The 24458-nt window shown below is 37.6% G+C and overlaps 2 protein-coding genes across 3 annotated transcripts; both read right to left on the bottom strand.

Moving 5' to 3' along the window:
• Positions 1-1434: 1434 nt before the first annotated feature.
• Positions 1435-10809, bottom strand: hadhab (hydroxyacyl-CoA dehydrogenase trifunctional multienzyme complex subunit alpha b). The gene is made up of 20 exons (XM_036594194.1): positions 10682-10809; positions 9643-9684; positions 9406-9476; positions 9185-9318; positions 8861-8999; positions 7254-7373; positions 6955-7057; positions 6731-6853; positions 6518-6636; positions 6253-6309; positions 6023-6132; positions 5743-5877; positions 5476-5647; positions 4757-4843; positions 4533-4673; positions 4298-4366; positions 4017-4212; positions 3793-3907; positions 2830-2975; positions 1435-2071 (listed from the first exon to the last, which is right to left on the bottom strand). The coding sequence occupies exons 1-20, from the start codon at positions 10749-10751 to the stop codon at positions 1926-1928; spliced, it is 2295 nt and encodes a 764-aa protein (XP_036450087.1). The 5' UTR covers positions 10752-10809; the 3' UTR covers positions 1435-1925.
• A 9744-nt stretch (positions 10810-20553) lies between these two features.
• slc30a1b (solute carrier family 30 member 1b) lies at positions 20554-23757 on the bottom strand. Of its 2 annotated transcripts, none has more exons than XM_036593758.1 (2): positions 22895-23757; positions 20554-22241 (listed from the first exon to the last, which is right to left on the bottom strand). In XM_036593758.1, exons 1-2 carry the CDS (start codon positions 23478-23480, stop codon positions 21364-21366), a joined length of 1464 nt encoding a protein of 487 aa, XP_036449651.1. In that variant the 5' UTR covers positions 23481-23757; the 3' UTR covers positions 20554-21363. The 2 variants fall into 2 exon arrangements, with proteins under 2 accessions (XP_036449651.1, XP_036449652.1); XM_036593759.1 differs by having other exon boundaries at positions 23027-23757.
• Between the last annotated feature and the right edge of the window lie 701 nt (positions 23758-24458).

Here is a 24458-nt window from a genome sequence, read left to right as displayed (position 1 = left end):
AGTCATTTATACTGCATGCCTAACCTGCTTTAGGGCAGGGTAAAGAGAGCTCGTCTGAGGAGAGCCTGGCCACTTCCTATTTCTCCTGTTGTATTAAAACATGACCTCAAAACTAGAGGGCGTCTGCGGGCGAGTCCTTTATGTTGGGGATGAAATGAGCTAAACGGCTAAATCCGAAAAATTAAGCTTGTTTATAACCATTTGTGCAGGACCTTACTTTAATTTTGAAAAGGTGAAGGATGTAACGTTATACCACTGAAAAAATCTAAGTAAAGTTACCTGTATGCTTCAGTTTTTCTAGTTAACAGGTTTTGAGCCGTAGGACGTTAGCATTACTGCTACCAAGAGCCGATTGATTAATATTGCTGCTACTGATTGCTGATTGGTTTGCATTACTACCACTAAGCGCTGATTGGTTGGCGAGTTGCTGAGTGACATTTATGAAGGTAATGAATGTAGATACGGCGCCATGAGAAAGTCCTATATCGGGAGGTCAGAAGCACTCAAATATATGACTGCAGTGTCTAAACATTCTGTGCATATATATATATATATATATATGTGAGTGTGTGTGTATAAAATTAATACACATTTACAAACAATGATTTTGCATTGAAAAACCATGGGACCATTCATTTTGTAACACCTTTTGACAAACCCAGAAGACATTACTGAGTGTCAACAAAGAGGATTCTTTAAACAGCTCTTGGAATGGTCAGTGAGAGCTTCTCATGAATCAGGTACTGACTGTATAGATAGTGGACACCCACTGGGTGATTTTTCTTCAAGATGTTTGTGGCGTTAATCACATGAAGGTTATCAGTTTTTTCCCCAGAAGTAGTAAATCATACTACAGATATTAAGCATACAAAACAATTATTACTCCAGTAAGCTCTAACAGCACTGGGTTTCACTGTTACAAAAGCTTCATTTTATGCATATTTACGTAGTTTTCTTCCTCCTCCTTTGGACAAATGTGCAGCGATTGGCTGTTCATAAACGTCTAAACGTAAGATGTATATATATATATTTTTTTACATCCACAGGGTGTTTTCTAAAAGTGTTCTTTTAAAAATGTAAAAGGTGACTATTCTGAACACTGCCTATACAAAACGTAACTTAGACTGATTATGAATACTACATTTCTGTATTCTGGATATGTATTCTGAATACTTGCATGCCCTTTTATAAGTATAATCTACATATTATTCAGGGTGAAACAGAACTCAAAACATGCAATAAAGCACAATGAAGATTAAAAACTGATGATGCTTTCTACACTGTACTATAACACAATAGACTAACAGACACCAAAACCACATCCAGATCATATTTGGTCAAGGTGTGACAAGTGTGCAAGCCAAAGTTTGTTGGAAATGTTTAGCATTTTAACATTGAACATTTCGAGAATGTTTATTATTTGGTGACAACAGAAACTTTCAAACATTTGTTTATTGTCTCATGATTGTTGTCTAACCAGAGAAAGTGAGATCTCAGCAAGTGCCAATATTCACCAAAAATCAAAACAGTTTCACAGATAAATGAATGCTCTTGAACTAAATCAAGCACAAGAGAAAAGACAATATTGACAGTTTTTGCTTGTTAGGATCTGGTCTGACACTGTACAGAAATGTCCTTAACCTATTGAGTTCTCACCATCATTTACAACCATTGGAAATACAAAGCTATCAAATATGTTAAATTTACAAAAGCAACTCAAACTCAAAATTATAATTCAGTAAAAAGGCTATTTAATATTAGTCAAGCACATAGTAATTATCTGCTTTCATTAAACATGTAGAGGCCTTTCACATGATAACACATTCTGACCCCTCTCTCTCTCTAAGTGCACCAAGTCGGTCATGTTCTGTTTACATTAAAAACAGAATTCATTCTATAAATGGCATTAATGGCACATGATTAGGTCACTTATGGAATTTTTTGCTTGGATCTTTGGCATGATCAAGCAAGAGCGGGCATGGAGTGAACTGGTTCCCGTACACCTCCTCAAACCTCCTCATCTTCTCCACTAATTTGTCAGCGCCAAAGGTGTCCACAAAGCGGAAAGGGCCTGTGGAAACAGAATAACATAATTTACCAGGCATCACAGTTAAAAACTACATTGTGTGGGAATAAATGAGGAATTGGCTCTTTGCTTTTGTTATTGTGTTTTTACTTGATCATGTGTTACATTCTAGTCAGTACGTGTTTGGCTTTTGCCAATGTATACAAATCGTCATTCATAAAACATGCAATGTGCCAGAACCAGAACCAGGTTAGCCACATATCTGTATTGATTCTTTTTTCCGTGAACACCAACAGAAATTGTTATAGTGAAATGTGTTAGTTAATGACACCATTTTATTTTAGTAACTGATTTATGCTGATCTTAAATTAAGTATAAATAGAAAGGTCCAACATGGTGCACTACATCTGTAAAAAATGTTACTATGTAATATAACATAAAACCATAAAGGAATAATTAAGGAAAAAAAATTCACACAATTTTTTTGCACAATTTTCTCTTTACTGCAAACATGGTCAAAATTCTAGACTTTTTAAAAAATCATTTTGATATGACAAACCTATTTATTATAAAGTTACTTTTGTGCATACAGTCTTGTTTTACAGAAAGAAAAAAAAAATCATTTGCCTTTTGCAATGTTTGTAAATGTGAGACATGCAGTCAATACAAAATGTAAATGAAATGTCAATGTAATTCATTTATAAATAATTATGTAAGTAATTAGTTAAAATTAATACGTAGCAAGATGATAATAATTCTGAGGCTTAAACGTAGTAGTAAATTCCAAATTTTGTGATTCTCACCTCCAAGGCAAGGGGGGAATCCCAGACCAAACACAGCTCCAATGTCTCCCTCTACTGGGTTGGCCAGGATGCCCTCTTGTAGGCACAACACAGCTTCATTCACAAAGCGAGACACCAGTCTGTACTGCACGTCTGAGTCTGATGACCTGCTCAGTGGAAGCAAACATCATCAGAAAAGCAGAAACAGGAAGGAAACTGTTCTAAAATACTGAGCTGGAAGAGTCTCAAAGCATCAACACTACTGCACTGCACAGCCTTGTAAGTGATGTGTCTGATTTTTTAAATGAAACCATTGTTGGTTCATTTGCAGTACAAGTTATAGCAACTGTGGAGGACTAGACAATATGCAGTCAGTCTAACCAGGTAAACACTTCAAGAAAAGTAAACTGCAGTCCGTTATGAGGCAACCAATTACCAATTGAATGAATTTGGCAGAATGACCACATATAATTAAACAGAAGCAGCTAAGGCCTGCCACTTGTGAATTACTATTAATGACTATTAATGAATTCTACAGTTGCCTAATAACTAATCAACAAACGAAAGAAACCATTATCTATTTGTATATATTTTTCTTATTATTTTTTATTGTAAAATTGGTTAAGTAATAGAAGTCCCAGTCTAACTGGAAAAAAAAAAGTGACATTGGATATATTGTATCACGCAGGAAACATTCCCAGCATTCCTTTCAAACAGAATTTTGTAAAGGAATGATGCAAATGTAAGTCAATTCAGAATGTTCAACAATGCCTCTGCCTCTGAACAAGCAGCAGGTAGCCCAATTTAAATTAGTATTGATATTTAGTGTACTCTAAACAGTGAACTCTCATTTCATTTGAGTTTGTTTCTGTGTTGGTTTGAGGTATACTGTAAACGCATTAGCCAAACATGCAGCCTTTTCCAAGATAGAGTTAGAGGGCTTTAAGTGAGAACACAGCTTGCGGTGAAGAAGAAAAAACTTACACTGCAGGGTTTGGTGTCATCTTGTAAAGCTCAAGAATCTCCTCAAGTTCTGGGTTGATATCTTTGTGTTTGAGTCCAGGCTGGTACAAATAGCATCCCTTACCAGACTTGCGGCCTAGCGAAATATCAGTGTGGGCCCAAAATCAGCGTGGGCCCCAATATGTACACAATGACTGACATCTTTCCAACAAATTTCAAATGTTATAAATCTTGATTTCTATTACCTTTGAAACCTTTTTCCACCATCGTCTTCAGAAGTTCGGGATTTCCTCCACCAAATCTAGAGCCGAAAGCTTTGCCCAGGTCCTCAGCCACATGAGCGGCCACATCAATGCCCACTTCATCAGCTAGGGTGGCTGCACCCACTGGAAATCCAAATCCTGTAGTCAACGAGTCCAGTTTCTTGGGGTCCACTCCTTCCTGTGTCCACAGAGGTACAGTACATTACTTTATAGTTTTAGAACAAAATAAAATCTTAACATTTACAGAATGACACTCAACATACCTGGAGTACTCTGACAGCTTCAGCTAACATGGGAGCTAAGCATCTGGTGGTATAGAACCCAGGTCCATCCTGTAAATTAAAGGATTTTGTTTAATGGGGACTTCAAAATGTAACTTTGTACAGTATTTGGTAGTTCTAATTTGATTATACAGCTGAGATTAAATTTCAAAAACACACAAAAAGAAGGGTCTGTCAAGCCAGCTCAGTGTCATACATGATAAACACGGTAACTCACCCCAACAACAATGATGATTTTGCCTTGTTTCAGGCCAACTGCAACTGCAGAGGCTGTGGTGTCCTTAGAAGTTTTATCAGTAGTAATGATCTCCAGAAGTTGCATTTTGTCCACTGGAGAAAAGTAGTGCATTCCAATTACCTGAGAAAACCAGAGAGATTATGTTTGCAAGCATACCTAAAAAATATCTCAAAATCCTCAAAGCGCCTTGAAAGATGACCTACCTTCTCTGGTCGTGTACTGGCAGCTGCAATGTCTTTGATTGGGAGGGCTGACGTGTTGGTGGCAAATATACATTCAGGAGGAGTGACCTGTTAGAATGAAATAATTCATGTATAATAAAAATGAGAAACACATCCTATACATAAAGATGGATGTTGAACTCAATGAAGTGGTAGTATGTGATTTGTTCACTGTTTTCTTAAGAAACATGCCTCAACATGATAATGTAAAATGAACTGTTTCGGTTGTTTAAGTCGCTCCAGATAAGAGCACCTGATTACACGTAAATGCGATACAGATTTTAGTTTTAGATTCCGTTTCAGAGCTTCTGACTTGAAAATTCAATTCCATCTGTATTGGAGTCATCCAATCACATCCAATTCAATTCATTAACCACTCAGTAGTCACAGACTTTTTAAATGTTAAATAAATGTGTATTTTTTTCTTTCCCTACTTCCCCCAACTGCTTCCCCTAGGTTTACAACACTGTGCAGCTGTCCTCTAGCAAATGAAGATTATTATACACAAGTCTACGGAGTCTATGAGTCTATATGGTGTACCACACTGGTGGCAAAGAGCTCTTAGGAAGTCACAGCTCTGATAGTTGTTGTCCACTTTAAACATCACGTAATTTAAATGCAGAGTAAAAAAGATACTTGCCAAGCCTCAGGCTATAAATTACACAGAAACTGACTATACTACATATTAATGGTCTACTTACAGCTTCAACTTCTTTTAAGACTTTATGTTTGATGGCAATGTCCTCAAACACAGCCTCAATAACCATGTCGGCCTTTTGAAAGCCACTGTAGTCCAGCTGTCCAGTAAGACCGGACAGTATGCTGTCTCTTTCGAATGAGGTAATGCTCTTCTTCTTGGTCTTGTCATTAAGTCTAGGAGTAACAACAAGGATTGATGTAACATGGTGTTCTTTCAAACAGACGCATGAATCTCTTATGATGTGATATATAGTTAAATTCTTACACACCCTTTGTAAACCTGTTGCTGCCCCCGGTTGAGTCCCTCCAGTGTAGTGTCCTTTAGAATGGTACTAATGCCTTTGTCCACAGACACCTGAGCGATGCCTGCCCCCATCAGCCCTGCTCCCAAGATGGCCAGTGTTCTATAAAGAAGGGATTGGTTAAGGAAGACACCAATTACTGTCTACAAAAACATAAAAACACTAATCAAAACAGGCTGTTCAGTAGGCCAATTTCAAAAGCAGTCTATTCTTAGAGCTGACCCCAATCCTGAGAGTAGGCACTTACTTAACATCCTTTTCAGGGGCTCCAAAACGGTTCTTCTTGCAAGCAACTTGGCCATGGTACAGTCCAATAAGTGCTTTGGATTCAGACGTCATTGCTAATTTGCCAAAATTCTGCAAAGTGGAATGTGAATGAAAGATAAAGTGAAATATGTGAATTTACATGATTGCTAAAGTAATTCTAATCAGTAGATACAGAAGAAAAAACACATTCTACAAGTGAATTCATTTTACCTGTGACTCTGCTAGGTATCCTGCATCTAATCCTTGCTCCACACCAGCCTTCACACACTATGGAACAAAGTAAGGTCACATTAGTAGACATTAAAATGACTCTGAATGTGCCTTGAAAAATGACCCATATAAGCTTAAAACCACATTTTATAATGACGGGAAAAGACAGTCACCTATAATCTTTCTTTCCTGATGTTCACTTACAATGACACAGTTCACTGGGAAAGTAACGTTAAATGTATATTTTTAATTTAGAAGAACTTACCTCAATGATTTTCAGAGGGGCAGGGTATAATCCTTTTGTCTGTTTCATAACTTTTTTCTGCACAGTGCTGTAGATCTGATTTCGCACAAACGGGTAGCTCATAACATAGTCTTGTATTTCTGAAAAGATGCACATTATTTGCAAAGAGAAATCTATTATATGCAGGACAGAGAACAGTAAGAACACAACAAAAAAAAGAAAAGACAAACATACTTTGCATCACGCTCTTTTCTTTAGCAAGTGGGATTTTCTTATTGACAATTCCACGCGCACAGTCAACAGCTATTTCCTCCAAGTATTCAATAGTTCTCTCCTCTGGGCTCTTCAATCCGGGACCTGGGTTACATTTCAGATTGTTCATTTGAAAAGCTGATGAACCTTCAGTATTTTTCAGAGAAAACTGCAAGAAAAAAAAAACTGAAAGGAAACATTATTACCTAGGGTGTCAACCAACTGGTGCACCAGGCCCATTTTCTTGGCTTTGTCTGAACGGATGTTTCTTCCTGTTAACATCATATCAAAGGCACTAGGAAGACCAACCTAAATGGAAACAAACATTTAAGGCCTGTTAACATACAGAGTTATAATCTGTTACAAATCAAATTCATAATCCATATAATTATAATCTATCAGAGAATACATTACAGGAAGCATACAACTTTGAAGTGAATGTTACAAGTTATAAATTAATTAGTGTGCTAATATTGCTCTGTTTACTCTATTTGTTACTAAAGACCATTTTTGGCAGTCTCTGTGTTCCTCCAGCTCCAGGCAGAAGACCCAACAAGACCTCAGGGGTGCCCAGAACTGTCTTCTTATTCTTTGTAGCCACTCTGTACTGGCAGGCGATGACTAACTATAAAGGAGTATAGAGTAATTTCTCAGAATCAGGCTGTACATTAAATATCATCTGTTTTTCAGCACAAAAAATTCTAAAAGATCAAAGTACAGGCATACACATTACCGTCCAAAAGCTTGGAATCACATATTAATAATTTGTGTAGTTTATATACAACAATACCTTTTGAATATAAATTTAAATCAAACAAACTAAACACCAAGCTATATTTAGATGTTTTATTCAACATTTATTCGTTACTATATACTGTAATTACCTATTTACAACAATTTTCTGTCACGTTGTCTACCACAGAATAATCATTTTTCAAATATGAGGCATTTCCACATAATTTATCATATCTTAATTCGCAACATTATACAGCTTTCTTAGTCATTTTACAATCTTTTACAACTCGACTCATCATTCTGGACACGTTTAAGATTCCTTAATTATTTTAAAGTTTTCTAGCTTCTTACTAATTACTTGAAAACTATGAAACTGCACAGGATTAGTATGCCAAATTCATATTATACATTTCTCTAAAACCAAACGATTCAAAAACAGTGATTCCAAACTTTTAAACAGTTGTATTTTTTGTACATCATTTAAAAAACACAGAATATACCATTACTCCAGAGCTAATTTTTACTATGTGCACTAGCTTTCCTATTGTGATTTGCAAACTCTGAATATCACTGAAAATGACTGATACTTAACAAATGTCATAAAATTAAATTACACTATATGGACAAAATTAATATATATATAAATTATATATAAAATCAGCACCTAGCCATGCAGTCTGCCTTTACAAACATTTGTGAGGGAATGGAGATTTGTGAATTGTCAGGAGAATGTTACCTGCCTGGTGGAGGAGGGATAATACTACAGGGTTGTTTTTCAGGGGATGTCCTAGACCTCTTAGTTCCAATGAAGGGAAATCTTAATGCTTCTGCATAAGACATTTTGGACAACTGTATGCTTCCAACCATGTGGGAAGAGTTTGGGGAAGGCCATTTTCTGTTCCAGCATGACTGTTCCCCAAAGCAGGGTCCATAAAGACAAAGTTGGGTATGTTTTGTATGGAAGAACTTGACAGGCCCCCGAAAAGCCCTGTATATTTAGAATAGGATGTCTAAAAGCTCTTGTAGGTGTAACGTGTAGGTGTCCCCATACTTTTGTCCATATAGTGTATGCCATCAAACTAACTTTAAAACTAGTTGATAGGATTTTACATGTTGTATGTTGCTGTTGTATCTGGACTGGGAAAAAAAATCCTCTCAGGAAGACAATAAACTATAATATACTAATGGCAAACTATGATCTAATATTGATAAAGTATTAATAATCAGCCAGAAATTAATTTAAGAAACAATCTGACATAAAATTGCAACCGTTCAGCTTGATCTTTTTATTAAACACAGGCATGATAAAGTATATAGTGAACAACAGACATAAAATTAACATAAAAATATTATGACATGTTTCTGAATGTGACTTACCTCTAACCCCCCACCAAGACATGATCCATTGATGGCAGCAACAATAGGTTTTGGGGACTTTTCAATTTTTTCAAACATTTTCTGCCCCTCCTGAGAGAGATAAGTTACTTCTTCTGCACTTTTACAGGCCTGGATCATGCTAAAACAATGCAGACAAGTTAAGGAAATGAAACATCAACAAGAACACTCATACACAGTAGCACAGGACAATAATACCACAGGATTAACATTTCAACTTCCATATTCCAGAAAAGGCTGATGGGCTTATAATCAAAACCAAAACTTTATCACATGATAATGGTATGTAGGGTACACATTACTAACTTTATGTCAGCCCCTGCAATGAAGCAGCCAGGCTTGGAGGAGACCAGTACGGCACTTTTGATTGCATTGTTAGCCCAAATCTCATCCATAATTTCAGTCATCTCCTTTTGCATATGAACTGACAGGGTGTTAACCTGGAGAACACAGAAATAGATAAAATTGATTAAAAGAAATTTGTTAAACTTAAAACAACAATGTAAACATGTTGAAGCCAAATTTACCTTTGAGGTCGGGTCATTGATGCGAATAACGGCCACATCTCCCTTGATCTCATAGTTTACGTGTGTACGAGCTGAATACAGATTCAAGTTCCAAGTTATTTCTAACATATTCAGGAAAACAAAATACTAGGACACAATGTAACAACATGCATCATCAGTACTGGCAACTTGCATTCATTGCAACTTTAATTTAGACAGACAGATAGGCAGACAGAAATATAATCAACAAACATTTACCCATTAAGGAGGATGCAACACTGAAGTTTCTTCTAGAAGTATCTTTGTATAAAAAAAAAAGCAGAAAACAGATCTACATTTTAACAGACATTCAACCGAGTACCTACAATATTAATTACATTCAACTGTGAATATTCATTTATTACAAAGAACATTTGGTTTATAAAAATTACCCTTAATAAATATTCCTAATCCATTAATAAATGATAAAAATAAAACAAACAGTGTTGGGTCAGGTAAGGCCAGGCCTGCTTAAGACAGGACAGTCAATCGGCGGCGGAATGCTTGGGGGCGGGGGGGGCGGACAGAAACACTGACTGACAGCAGACACCCGAGTGAACTTTAACCCATATCCTCCACAAGCTCAATATCCCGAGTAATGACTTTGCCAGAAACGTCCTTATAACTTTAAGAAATCAACTCTAAAAAATGGGCAGTAGAAGAAACACGGTTTATTTTCACAGCACACATCAGCAAAATGGCAAAATGAGAAGGCCAGATAATAACTGCTAACTGGACTAACAGTGTGAAATCACCCGATTACAGAACAGCAGGGACACTATTGTTAATACAACCACTGTTAGAGCAAGAACCGAGCAGCTAGATGCAAAAACCAAGCAAAGAGTTTACAGACAGCTGACCCCGTTCATTCATTCATTCACTTACTCGCCTGCGCCCCTTTACTCATCTCTTTCCAGCTAACGCCTGAATTACAACCATGGTAACTTAGCTATCTTAACAAGCTAAGCTAGCGAATTAGGTTAATTAAAATACCTAATAAACTCGAGCCCTTAACTGCTTTATTAAATGTGCGCATAGCTCCGAGCAGCCATGGACGATAAAACGCTATGTACCGTATTTTGAAGGAAATGTTAAGCCCGCTGAGGGTCAGCAGTAAGGTTAGCCAGCAGCTACCAACGTTACTAGCCAATGAATTAGCCTAATAGCTTCCCAACTGAGGTGAGGAACTAGAGGGAAAAACAAAGGCCGTGCAGTGTAGTTACTGAACTTCAGGTATAAGCCTGTGAAGTGTGGATACCTGAAAAAAGAGTGTATCTTTGCCGTACTGTAAGTCTGGACAGAAGACCCAAAGCTCGCACTCCTGCCATCTTGGGAGGTCAATGCTGACGAGCGGAAGAAAGAATAAAAGTCTGCCAAGACTTGCTCGACCAATCAGAGCCGCTATAGCAAAACTGACTCCTCCCTCTTTGCCTAAAGGAGGCGGTCCGCTCAGGATGAGGACCTCTTAAAGAGGAACTCCCGTTTAAACTCGGTGAGTGTAAAATACAGTGCGTTAATAGACCCGGCAACGTCTTTCTGGCCATATGTGTATAAGAGGACTTGTATGATGACAGATGGGTCATTCGTTTGCAACACCACTACGACCTCCAGTCAGCTAGATTTTTGTGCAGTTCAACAATTAGATATTAATGTGTGATGTCCTGCTGTGTCTGCATTGTAACAGTTTGTCACAGATTTGAACATTTTTGTGCAAGATTTAAATAATGATTTCTTTACCTTTTCTTTCAAGCCAAACTGTGTCATGGAAGGGTAAATGGTAACCTCACCAGCACACACTGTTGGGTAATTTACCACAGCAAAGCTTAGAAATGTATGAAAATAGACGCATTCAAAATTTCTCTGATGCAATATACACCTAAACTGAAAGGATAAGACCACACAGTGAATTTAAAAGTAAAAAAAATAAAGATGATACAATTTAATAAGTGTTTTTCAGGATTACAGGAATATGAAAAAGGAAATATAACTGAAAAACTGAAAGAATGGCTAAAAACTGAATGAAAAACGCTTAAAACACTTAGGCTTACCTAGGGCATAAAACTAAACAGTCTAGAAGGTTAAAACTAAAACCAAAGAGTCTAAAAGGCTGATGTAGTGAGAGAGAGAGAGAGAGAGAGAGAGAGAGAGAGAGAGAGAGAGAGAGAGAGAGAGAGAGAGAGAGAGAGAGAGAGAGAGAAGAGAGAGAGAGAGAGAGAGAGAGAAAGAGAGCAGGTGATGGGGGTTAAGAGCACCCGTAGGTATCTTGCCCATCTAAAACAGACTTGGTCAAAGCAGTTTTGATATAATTTATGCAAATTATATGTAAAATAGTAAAAAACTACATACATAATTGCTGATAAAACTGCTATAATGCAGATTTAGATGGGCTCAGAAACAAAATTAAACACAGTGTCATTGGTGAGATTCAGTCAACAAAGATGGTGTCCCTCTTAACGACATCAGCAATAGTCGCCCTCATTCAGGCTAAAGACATTGAAGGTTCTCAAATGATCACCTTTCACCCAGTTTTATGAAGATGGAAAACCCAGTTCCAAGTCCTGTACCACACACCATAAAACATAATAACTGCAATAACTTTTACCTTACTACTTTATTAAAAATAATTCATTCATATCTAGTAACACATACATTGCTAGATTTCCTCATAATCCTTAGTTATAATCCTTTGGTAAATTTAGTTAAGATCAGTTCATTTGGATAAATCCTACAGACTGAAGAGTCTTGTGCCCAAGAAGACTCCCAGCATTCATAGTAGTTTTGTTAAATTCTGTTAATTCATTATTTTTTTCTAATTTATAAATATAATTTCTCTTTGTTATTTTTGTGTCATAGCATAGTCTCATGTTAAATGTAAAGTTTGAATGCATTTTACATGTTGTTATTATTCTCACCATGATGGTGTTTTGGGTTCAAGTTTACCAGTTTGGCCTATCACATCATGAATGATATAAGAATGGCAAACATGCATTAAGCTATTAGAATCCTGAGAAGTGGGCAATTCTAATCTTATCTAAGCCATTTATTCATTACTGTACAAAAACATTTCATTTGAAGTAATGAAGTTGTTTTAACTGATGCCAACATGTTATTTTATAAAGAACAATTATTCTATAAAGATCAAATTAACCTATCTAATTCAAGCTTGAGCAGGACAGAAAAAGTGGAGTATTGTCAATTAATCTAAGCTTACAGTGCAGGCCACCATGATGTCTGGTAGACTAGACTGGGCATAAACAAGTCTGTATGAATGGCACTGCATCCTTGCCACATGCCTCACAGAGACATAAAAGCCAAAGAACTATATTTCCTAGGTATAAGAAATATTAACACTGTCTAAAAGCCCTTTTGAATGGCAACAACAAAAACACATTAGTCAATAATAAGATATTTGCACATATTTCAAGACCATTTGTTAATCTAATCTTTACATGTGCGATGGAGTGTCCTACGTATTTGAGCCACCTAGAGCTTTCCAGAACCCATGGGGGTCTGAGGCCTCTAGCAGTCAAAGGACCCTGGGCTCTGGCCCCAGTCAGTAATCCATACCTGAGTGTGTAACACACCCATTATAAACACAAGAAAGGCTGGCTAAATGACTGATGGCTTTAGTCAGGTAGGTTGGCAGTACACAACATCCAGTGTTAGTGTACTCAAGCATCTGGATAGTGAAACAGGCATCAGGCCAGTCAAGTTATGAATTGGATGCATTTATCAGAAATGTTGCCAAACTATGTAAACTTGCTCTCAAAGTTACACAGATTTTCAGTGCAATCCACAGCCCATGTAGTACATGTGCAATTTCTCCAAACAACCAAACAGACATGGACATAGACATATGGCACCAGGAAAAACTTGTAACTAGTATATGCCCTTTACATCTAGAGGTTCTTCATGCATCTTTAAATTTCTGTCTTCTATCTAAAATTCTATCTTATTTACAAAACACCAGAATTTAATCCTCCTGCTATCTTCAAATTTGCTAACATCTTTTATCCTTGGGGTCAGTTTGACCCCAGCAATTAAAACCTCTGGGAAATATCAAACTTCTCATGGGAATTACATTTTCCCCTGCCCCATGTTGTGTGAATGATCAGTGGTTCTTGCAGTACTACAGGTATGGTTATGTTTGGTTAGGACCCTAAAACAGAGGAAAGCTTTTTTAAGATAATAAAATTGCATGTTGTAGTGACCTCAGTGTCATCCAAAGCATAGTTTGGTGATCGTCCTGCTCAAGCATACCTGATTTTCCTCATCAGGTAATTACCAGGTTTGGTTGGTGTGCTTCAACAGGGAAATCACTAAACTGTGCTGGACTCCAGTCCTCAGTTCCCCACCCATATTCTATGGCACTGCTCCGAGGAACCCTTTTTGGCACCTTAATATTTAAAAATGTTTTATACCCTAGATGGGTGATTTTGCAAAACGTGTTGGCTTTTATAAACTGCATTATGTTAAAGGAATAACTGACACCTTCATCTGATATTACCAAGTCCATTTTCGCAGAGGCTAAAGTGAAGGACTACAGGATGCTGAAAGATCAGAGTAACAGATGTGATAGGTTATCATTATGGCTGATGTTATCAGTCACTGCCACATGTTGTTTCTGCCCAATATGAGCAAGATACGCAGGATGGCAACATTGTGGACATCATGGAACAGCGGAAATTTTTAAACGCCTACAATCCCACAGCTCCTGTCTTGAAAAGGGTTGTCAGCACTTCATTGAGAATTAAGACAAATCTCAAATGCACTGCAGTGATCAATTTTTATCAACAAGTATACAAGAGGGCGTTTACTGGTATGATGAAAGTTGAGGGCTTTCATTTGCATCATCTCGTTTCAGTCAGAGACTTATCAACCTGTGTTTTAAACTACCAAATAATGTCTTTGTTTCGTTTACTTATTTGTGATTGTAATTAATCTATTACAACTTATTTGTCTTATATAATGTGGGATATACAATTTTGTAAAAATGACCAGGACACTGAATAGCTATCTACCTATCTACATAAGTCTTCTAACACTGATTACAAAAAGACATTTAAATATATACATTTATAGACATAAATGTGTATGTGTGACACCTTGTATATATATTACAACCATATGATATGAGTTATTACAGACAGTAAGAAAGGTAAATGAGTAGGCTGTTTTAACAGATTATATTGCATTATATATATTGCAATATATGCCCTTAACACACTACATCAGTAATGCGTGTGGTTGTTCGCCTGGCCGCTAGGGGGCATTAATTGGTACTGTCTCCACAATCGGGGCCCAGAACTGATTTTTCAAAATGTCTGCAGAGTAAAATGGTAAAGATTCAAAGTTTGGTTTGATGTTCAATGCTCTACTCTAGAGAAATTTACTTAATCATAATTGTTCACAGCTGTGGTGATAGGAGCCAGACGCCTAAAGCTTTATGCCCTAAAATATGTTTAAAAATTCATATAAATCCAATGTAAATTACATCTTTTTTTCCAGATTTCCACTCAGTCATGTGTGGGTTTACTAGTCATTTTAGATAGTACATAAAATGTCTGTATTTGCATTGTAGATATGGAGTAGAAATGGTTTTGCATTTGTATGGTAGATATGAAGACCCCTGGTTTTTCTCACGACCACTACTTTAAACCTGTCTGAATGGCTTTGTTTACATCCAAAATATTAATTACATAGATTTAGTTTATTAAACTGGAATTCCTCTACCATCTAGATATGTTTGAATGTATATTACACACTATGATGGTGTTTTGTGTTTCAGTTAGCTACTTCATCCTGTAATGTCAAGTAATAGGTATTTGGTTATTTCCATCTTTGTAGCCTTAAAGGGGAATTACACCAGTTTTTCAAAATTTCTGCATAATACATTAGATGAGATGCAAACAAAGTCACCCAGAGCAGTTTAATGTGAAATAGTTAATTGTGGAGAAACCCGATGACTCTAGTTTCTCTACAGTGGTGATAGGAACCAGGGGTTGTGATGTCTACAATGCAAATATAACTATTTTATTTACTATCCAAAATGACTAGTCAACCTACACCTGTCTTCTTAGTTTCATATAATGTTGATAAGGTCACAATAGTGGTAAATCAAACTATTAAAACTACTTACTATTAAAACTTTTAGTCCAAAATCATATCTCAGAACTATTGTAAAACAATTTCTCGATCATCAGGCAGCATTTTCATTACCATTTCATGTAATAACATTCTGTTGGAGGCTTCTGGAGGCATTAAACTCTTCAGACATCTGGTTCCTATCACCACCATTGTGCACAATTCACAACTTAGTTCTCTAGAATGTGGCATCTCACATCAAACCACTCTGAATGGCGTTGTTTACATATTAACCATTGAATTATGCAGAAGTTTTGAAAAATCCCCTTTAATGACTGGTGCAAGCACAAGTAACTCCTGTAATATGATGTTCGGTTCACAGTGTGAACATGTTTCTATGTTGTACTACATATTGTAGCAAAACTGAGCATCCTAAGACATGTGGGTGCACATACTACATTAGAAATGCAGTATGGGTATAATACAGTATGAGTATTGTAAATAACCAGTGAATTTTTGTCAGTGTAAACAGTGGCACTATATGTAAAACCACAACATTTTTAATGATGGCAGGTAGCAGACAGCACTGGACTATGGAGTAAACATGGGCATTGTTAAACATCTGGACTTATGACAGCGATGTGTCAAAATTAAGAGGTCATTTGGTGTGGATGACCTGCTGAAGTCAGGGAAAGTCCCACCACTGACATTAGAGAAAAGCTAAAAGAAAAAGCTCAGGCAGAAGTACTGAGTAACGAAGAGTAACAGGGAAACTTCGCTTATTATGGGAAAAGTTATAGCACTTGTATGTCACATGTAAAGGTTTGGTTAACCTCAGGTGACAACAGAGCCATCCCTGCTAATAGCACCCCACTTAAGTCTGTCATACAGTGATATATGTATACATACAGTTTGGAAGAATTTAGCATTTTCTTTCAAATAATGAACAGATTGCCTATCATAGTTCAAAAGAAAAAACTATAGAAAAAATATAGAAATTAAGAAAGAAGTTTGTACTTGAAGTATTTCACAACTCATTTCTAATGTTCCTGTAAACTCATTCCTAATGTTCATATATCATATATATCATATGGCATGGCGTAATTTTCATGGTAGAAAATGCAAATTTGCATTTTAAACATTTAGACTAAATATTTTCATCCAATATACAGCGAACATAAAATTTTCTGCATGTTAAATGGATTTAAGGATTTCAGCTTTTCTATTTTGCCATTTTGCAGATTAATATAAGTGTCTGTAAAAAGCAGCATTTATTAATAACAAGGTAAAACCATATGCTTTGTCGAAATGAGATCAAAACAGTAAGAGATCAAGAGTCTTCCATCTCATCACTCTGTGGGTGGGGTACAAGTTTTAAATGTGTACATTATTTACAGAATGCTACTAAGACAAGTCTCACATTGTCTGCATCAGCATCACAAGTTTCAGACATGGCCCGACTTAAAGCTTGAGGTTGGTCATTTGCGTCCGACTCTGGAGTAAACATGTTCTGGTTTCTTGCATAGAATTATAAAAAACACAGCAAGACTGCACAATGTCGTTCACAAACTTCACACTACAGTCCGTCATTTTGCAGAAACACTTCTATCTTTTCTTGAGCCTCTTAAATGAACGGCTGGTCTGAATGTTATACAGCTCATGTTGTGGTGTTAGGCAGCCAGCGTTTGAATGGAGGTAACAGATTTTGGAAGAATATGCAGAATCATCAAGAACAATGTTATTGCAGCCAACATCTGTAAACAAAGTGCTACCAGCTGCCCATCTCCAAAAACTGGATAATATCAGAACTGTGTCATTGCACACTTTTCCAGGAGATCCTACATTCACATTCCACAGCGCCCCTTGGCCATGAACTATTGCTTGTATTTAATAAAGTGGAGGTGTTGTGTTGTGAATAATTAGACTGGAATTGTGAAGGCCTGAGGAAACACTTTACTATGCCAACACCTCACGGGGTAACACTGCTGCTTAAAATTGTCTGCCATTTTACTGAGCTTCAGGCTTCAGTTTTTGGCACAGATATGAGAAAAATTTTTTTTTGACAATCTGAAATTCACTTGTCATCCGTGTGCTTTCTTGCTGTGTTTTCCCACCAGTCACTGGTCCGTGGTAAAATCTACACTGTGATCATTCACACACACACACACACACACAAAAAAAAACTGAAATGAATACAAAACTGGATCATTTAATATGTTGTGTTGCGTAATGAAGAAACTGAAACCATAAAACCAACAGTAGACCAGTGGTCAAAAACTTTTCCTCTGCAAATCTACCAGAAAATGGGGTTCAACTGTAAGCTGCTACATTCAATATACAAATTCAGTATATTAATATATTAAAATTAGATTTGGCTCCATCTTTTGATAAGAATCAAAAAATAAAGATTGGTGGAGGGTGATTATACCCTGTAGTCCCTTTTCCCCCCAAGTTACCCTATAAACACCTCTCATGTCTTACATTATAAGACACAAGTTGGCTATGAGTGTATTATTATTATTATTATTATTATCATCATTGTTGTAGTTGTTGTTGTGTAGTTGTATGCAACAGTGAAATTTTATTTTGTGGATTTGTGAAATTAAAATAACACACACACACACACACATACAATTACTGTTTATTTGCTGAATTTAACAAACCAAACAAAAAAACTGTGCAAATGCTCTGGCCCATTTTTATTTTTCACGTTTTTTTTCCAATATGTTAAACTCAGCAAATAAATAGAAACTGAAACTGAAAGAAAGCAACAAAACATGCAGTTCGGCAGCACCTACCATAACTTTCAGCAATGTGTATACAAAAGAAAGAAATAGGCAATCAATGAAGTCTTTCAATCAATTAAACCACAATCAACCCCACTGTCTAAACCTTATCAGCATCATCAGACTAGTCCGTTGAAAACCCAGTTAACATTTCACACTTTTCTTCAAACTCTCCACCAACCATTCTACACCTACTGTAGTTAGGGTACACCCCTCTTTCACTGAAGACCCAAAGGCTCTGTTTCTGCATACACAATACCTTTCGAGTAGGCACGCAATTTAAATTGTACAAACAGTCCTGACCTCCATTTTGTGATTATATCAAGATAAAACATGAGATTCACTATTGACTAAGTGCTCAGCTGAGGAGTAGGTCAAAGTTAACGCAGAAAGTGAACGAGGAGAAAAAAAAGGGTAAGCACCACAATCTTATGAACAGGGTTGTGCCCTTAACATGGACAATGCATCATTGTAGCGAATGACAAAATTATTTTTGTTTATCTGTGGAACACAGTAACTCCATTGTAACTGATGTATGAAATTCTCCTGGCTGTACTCAGGACTATTTTCACATGATAATCTGCAACAAGGGAGTCATACACAAACCCCATAAGCTTCCCACTCATGCAGTGCTGTCAGTAGTTTATGTATTACCTCACAGCAAAATAAAACAGGGTCTGATAGCTGTATAATTGTAAATCAGTTCTTGTTAAAAGGTACATAATGTTAAACATAACTTTTGGTCTCTTATCCTAGAGGATTGATTGGAGGACTGTGCTTGAACTGAATAAGGCCTATTCTCCATTGTTTTTTGACACAGTGCCCCACACACTGCATTAGTGATTGCATCACACTGCCCTCATTAAGTTAAACCACACTGTGTTCTCAACTCTAACCCAACACTTTTGTTTCTCAGCGACTACTACAAGCCCTAAACGAGAGCAGATATTCGTAAGAGAGGCGTTCAAACAATTCTTGTAATCACAGTGTTTGTATACTGGGTCACAATGGATGTGTGAATGTGTAGATGGTGTCAAGGTCCATCTGAGACATGCTGTGTTTAGACAGCTGCGCTAGGGGGATAAGATGTCATACAGCATGAGAGTCAGGCATTCCCAACTAAACATACATAACATTTGTCTGCAGCCTTAATCGCAGAAAACTCAATGCTCACAATGCAAATGCTACACACTAGTTAAATAATTAAAACAATGTTGCTATATTACTTATATGTAGTTTGGCAGCAGTTTTATAATAAATGACGTCCCTTAAAGCATTTAACAGTTAATCAGATTATGTGTGCTGGCATCTTGGCCACAGAAAAAGCTAAAACATTCCAAGTATTAACAACCACTAGTGGTGAAATGATTGGGAGGCCTATATTTTGAACAGGTTTTACACTGATTCCTACTGACCTCCTTGAAATAAAAAAAATGGAGGTGTTATAAAGTTTATTAGAATTGCTAGAACCTACTCACCACAGTATATAAATATTATAGGCAGCATTATAACGACACTAGTGTAATAATGGAATGATTATAAGCAATGTAAGAATATTACATTTTTGTTGATACATATTTATTACAATACATAAAAACACTCTGTGAACACTGAGACTATAAAGTGCTCCAATTTTTTAAAATTAGATTTTCAGAGTAATACAAAACAATTAATGGACTATACTACCCAAATATCAACATCCATCAAATCAGTGTACAGTCTGACTAGTTTCAAAACCACTGATCAAATGAAGTTTTTTTGATCCTCTATAGGGAACAAGCTTAAATGTGGCATTTTTTTCTGCAAATTTTAGTGCGCGATTTCTGGAGTTTTTCTAGGTTTAACCTTATTAGGAAAGAAATTAAAAAGTAAATTTTAAAATGTGCTATAACTTTTTCACACACACACACACACACACACACACATACACACAATTATATAGAATTCACAATATGTTATTCACAATATATAATTCAGCAAATAAACAGCAATTAAAATGCATTAAAAAGGGCAGACGTGTTCTCTGTAGAGGATGCGTTAACTTATTTCCACTTAGAAAACATGTAGTTTGACTGGGGACATCCAAACTTTTGCATACTCTTTTGTATCTCCTTCAGTTCATATTGTATTTGTATTGATTTACATCTAACTCCATAAGCAATCTTGAATATTATGTATTGCATTTAGTTCATTTGTTTTCTAGTTATTAATACAGCACTCTGGGTAGAAAACATGGCTTTGAGGATTTGAGGTACACCATTCTCAGAAACATAATTCTACCATAAGCAGATTTGACTCTCGTTTGTTCTACTGCTCTGGACTTATAGGCTAGTCCAACATAGTTCCTGCAAAAATATATGTAACAATGTTATTAGGATGTAAATAACTTTTTCTCATTTGAGGGAAATTCATGAAAACCCTTCTTGTTTTTCAGTTTGGGCTTATTAATTCATGTTCATATTGGACATTTTGGTGTCTGCCGTCCAACTTCTGGCTCTTGGTGGACATTACAGCTAACAGTGTCATAATACTCAACTAAAATAACTTTATGATAACACACAATGTAAATATTTTATGCCTTTATTGATACATATTTATACTGCATAAAGCACTTGGGTAGCACTCCCACTGATGTGCAAGAAGTGAACATTATGGCTATAAAGTGCTCCAAACTCCTTGAAATTACAGCTACAAAATAATACAGTTAATTATTGCACTATACTACTAAAATGTCAACATCGATTGAAACAGTAGTCTTTCCTTTAATGCACGCTTTATTTGCATAGACGTTTTTCTCATCTTTTATAAACATCTAACTGATCAATGACCAGAAGTAACCTCAGGAATTGTATTTAGTTTTGTTAAACAGGTAAACATACAGTACTGTGATTAGAAAACTAACATGGCTTTGAGGTACACCATTCTCAGAATAATTCTGCCATAAGCAGATTTGACTCTGTCTCAACAACTGCTCTGGAGCAACTGGCAAATTCAACACAGTAGCTTGAACAATATATGTAATAAACATCATTAAAATACAGCTAACTTGAGTGTCATTTCAGTGTTGGACTTAAACTGTAGATTCCATTTGCGCCTGCAGAACAACTTCTGGCTCCTGCTTGATATTCCAGCTGACAGTGTGTTGTTGAGGAGTGCTTTGACTGGAGAAATCCTCTGTGCCTACCAGTGCTTCCGATTCAGACCCGGATTTCCAGTTTGTGTCACAGCAGAGTTTCGGGGCACACTGGCTATAACAGGGGAGCTCACACTCGGAGACGCTGGACTCCGTTACGTCAGAGGAGAACTCTGGTTGGACCGTGGTGGCGTGAATGCCTTCATCATGGAAGAAGCTTTTGATGCGTTTGGCTATGTCCATGTAGGAGGTCGGGTCAGGGCACTTGACGTGGGCCGTGGCGATGATCCTGCTGCCGGCCAGCTGCCAGATGTGGAGCTCATGGACAGCCAGGACCCCCTCTAAGCTCCTCAGCTTACCGTCCAGTCTCTGCATGTCAATCTGCTTGGGCACAGTCTGCAGGAGAATGAGGGCTGACTCTTTTAAAAGGGGGAAGGTGGTGTAAAGCAAGATGACCACCATTATTACACACAGCGTGGGGTCCAGGTAGAGTACCCAGCAGGGTCCAGCTACCGAGACAACACCAGCAGTGCCATTGGACAAACCCACCATTTCTGAATGTGTGTGCTGGTGGTCAGAGCAGTGGCTGTTGTAGCAGGGATTACTACAGGTCTCCTCCCCATGGCACGGCCTCCATACAAACGTGAAGATTAGAGCATTGACCACTACAATGACCGAGCCGAGGGCGTCGCCCAGCACGTGCAGGAAGACTCCGCGCATGTTCAGCTGGGAGGCTGAATCTGTACTGGGCTCAAGTGACTCCAGCGAGATGTCACCATTCATCTGGACGTCCAGGTTATGGCTTAGGATGATGTCTGAAAAATGTCAAAACGGAAATGAATATCAAAATGGCCAAACATGAACAACTCGCATGAACTTAGATTGGTTTTAGGTAAATGGGATAATGTACAGCACGCAAAAACTGAAGCAATCAATTTATTCAATTTACACTGCTTAGTCCATTTGTACATCTACAAAGAACAAACTACTAAGCATCACCTGAAATTGGAACAAGTTTTTTTTAAATAATGGTTCACTGAAAAATTAAACCCAAAGCGTTGCCGACTGGCGAAGACAAATGCAGTCATTTGGCCAAGGCACAGTAAGTAGCTATGAGGCTAATAAAGCCAACAAATAATGGAAGTCTATGTCATCCAAAATCTTTTTCTTTTGGCACTGACTTCTACTTTATTAGACACGTAGCTCCAGAGCAAAACTAAAGAAGCAAACATCAGGCAGCAAATATGTCTTGGCTGCTTGACAACATTTGGATTAAAGGGTAACATGCCAACTTTTCATTTTTGATAAAAAATGTAACTGAAAAATGAAAAAAGTGTTATTACCAGGCCTATAATATATAATACTGATATTCACTCTATATTGTTATGGAAACTACAGCAAGTAACTAATTTAAACAATAGCATCAGATGTTAAATCAAGAGAACTAGACTGTCTGATAAACTAATACCTGATTCAATCTGGACAGCATGGTCACCTGGATGACCACAGTGGCTTTTCACCATGAGGTTGTAAGCCTCCTCTTGAGCTTCCTTCTTTGCTGATTTATCGGACTTATCATATTTCCTATGAGAGTGCCCACCGTGAGTGTGCCCGCCGTGAGAGTGTCCGTGCCCTCCAGCTCCAGCGTGACCGTGGAACAAGAAAAGCCCCAGGAGGTTTATGAGAAGTCCGGCCACACCGACCCACACCACGACCTGTGGGTTTTCGATCTCGTGGGGGTCCGCGTAGCGCTCCACGGCCTCCAGTAAGATGGTGAAGCAGAGCGCGGTGAGGAACACGGCGTTTACCAGAGCGCCCATGACCTCGGCTCGGATCCAGCCGAACGTGTTTTTGCTGGTGGCATGGGTCTTCTCGGCGAAGCGCACGGCCACCAGCGCCACGAGCAGGGCGATCACATCGGACAGCATGTGAAAGGAGTCGGACAGCATCGCCAGAGACGCGGTCACTCTGCTCACCACGAGCTCCACGACGAAGAAGCTGAAAGTTAGGCAGAGCATGCACAGCAGGCGCCCGTGCTTCTGCCCCAGAGCCATGATTCTACCCCGAGCAATGCAAAACAAGAGGCGCTTGTGAGAAAAGGGCGAGTACTGGCTTACATGTTGGCCCCCTCAGCCCCTCTGCGCTCGGCCAGTCCTGCAGCAACCTCGGCGGCTCAAAAACCAGGCTGTAAATAAACAGCCTGACGCGCTGTCGCTATGGGCAACGCGCGGAGGAATGCCGTTTTAAACAACGCCAGGAAATAAGAGACGAGAAACGGCATCGCTTTACACAAACCCACTGAGAGGAAATCCCACTTTAACTGTTCGCCTCCGAGCCTTTAAACAGACTTTGCACTTTGCCGGCTAACTTTGCACTCGGTCGCGGGGGGACACGCCCACCGCCATTTCCTATTGGACGACCGCAGTTAAGTCTATGCAGCCCCTCACTTTCTTTTCAGAAAACTGACAAAAATGGAAACGTGTGTATAAGTTTCATTACAGAATTGTTAAAAATTCGCTCTTTGTCTAAATAAAAACTTGCTTTTTTATTTTATTTTAGTCTATTTAGTTTATTTATTTAAAATTTATTTATTCATAACAATAAATGCCACCGTTAGCAATATAAACACTGAAAAAAGTTTCCTGATTCAAATGCTATTGAGTTAAATAAAATATATTACATCAACAAAACTGCTGTCGGTCACTGTACTTCTTTTGTTATGAACTGAGATGATGTGACACATTTTATGTGCAAAGGACACATTTGAATCAGGTGAATTCAAAGCACCATTTATTTTCAGTGTAAAATGCAATAAAATCCATCCATTTATTTTTATTTATTTATTTTATACGTGCTAGAAATCCCCACCTCTCTCATTTAAAAAATGGATGCGCAACAAAGTTTATTAGAATTGCTAGAACCCACCCACCACAGTATATAAACATTATAGGCTGCGTTATAATGACACCGAATGATTCAACTTGCAAAAAAATGGCCGAATATTGAACTGAGTGTGATATTAACTGAGTGTG

Source organism: Colossoma macropomum, unplaced genomic scaffold (assembly GCF_904425465.1).
Source record: "Colossoma macropomum unplaced genomic scaffold, Colossoma_macropomum, whole genome shotgun sequence".
NCBI lineage: Eukaryota > Metazoa > Chordata > Actinopteri > Characiformes > Serrasalmidae > Colossoma > Colossoma macropomum.
Note: the sequence above shows the minus strand (reverse complement) of the source record. Positions and strands in the feature narration are given on the sequence as shown.

Excerpts from the sequence above, each read along its gene's own strand:
- hadhab (XM_036594194.1), bottom strand. The coding sequence starts at position 10,751 with ATGGCAGGAGTGCGAGCTTTGGGTCTTCTGTCCAGACTTACAGTACGG. Across the intron at positions 7,058-7,253 it reads CACAGAGACTGCCAAAAATG|GTTGGTCTTCCTAGTGCCTT; the intron begins GTCTTTAGTAAC and ends GTTTCCATTTAG. Across the intron at positions 3,908-4,016 it reads GGTGGAAAAAGGTTTCAAAG|GCCGCAAGTCTGGTAAGGGA; the intron begins GTAATAGAAATC and ends ATATTTCGCTAG.
- slc30a1b (XM_036593758.1), bottom strand. The coding sequence starts at position 23,480 with ATGGCTCTGGGGCAGAAGCACGGGCGCCTGCTGTGCATGCTCTGCCTA. Across the intron at positions 22,242-22,894 it reads TGCTGTCCAGATTGAATCAG|ACATCATCCTAAGCCATAAC; the intron begins GTATTAGTTTAT and ends GACATTTTTCAG.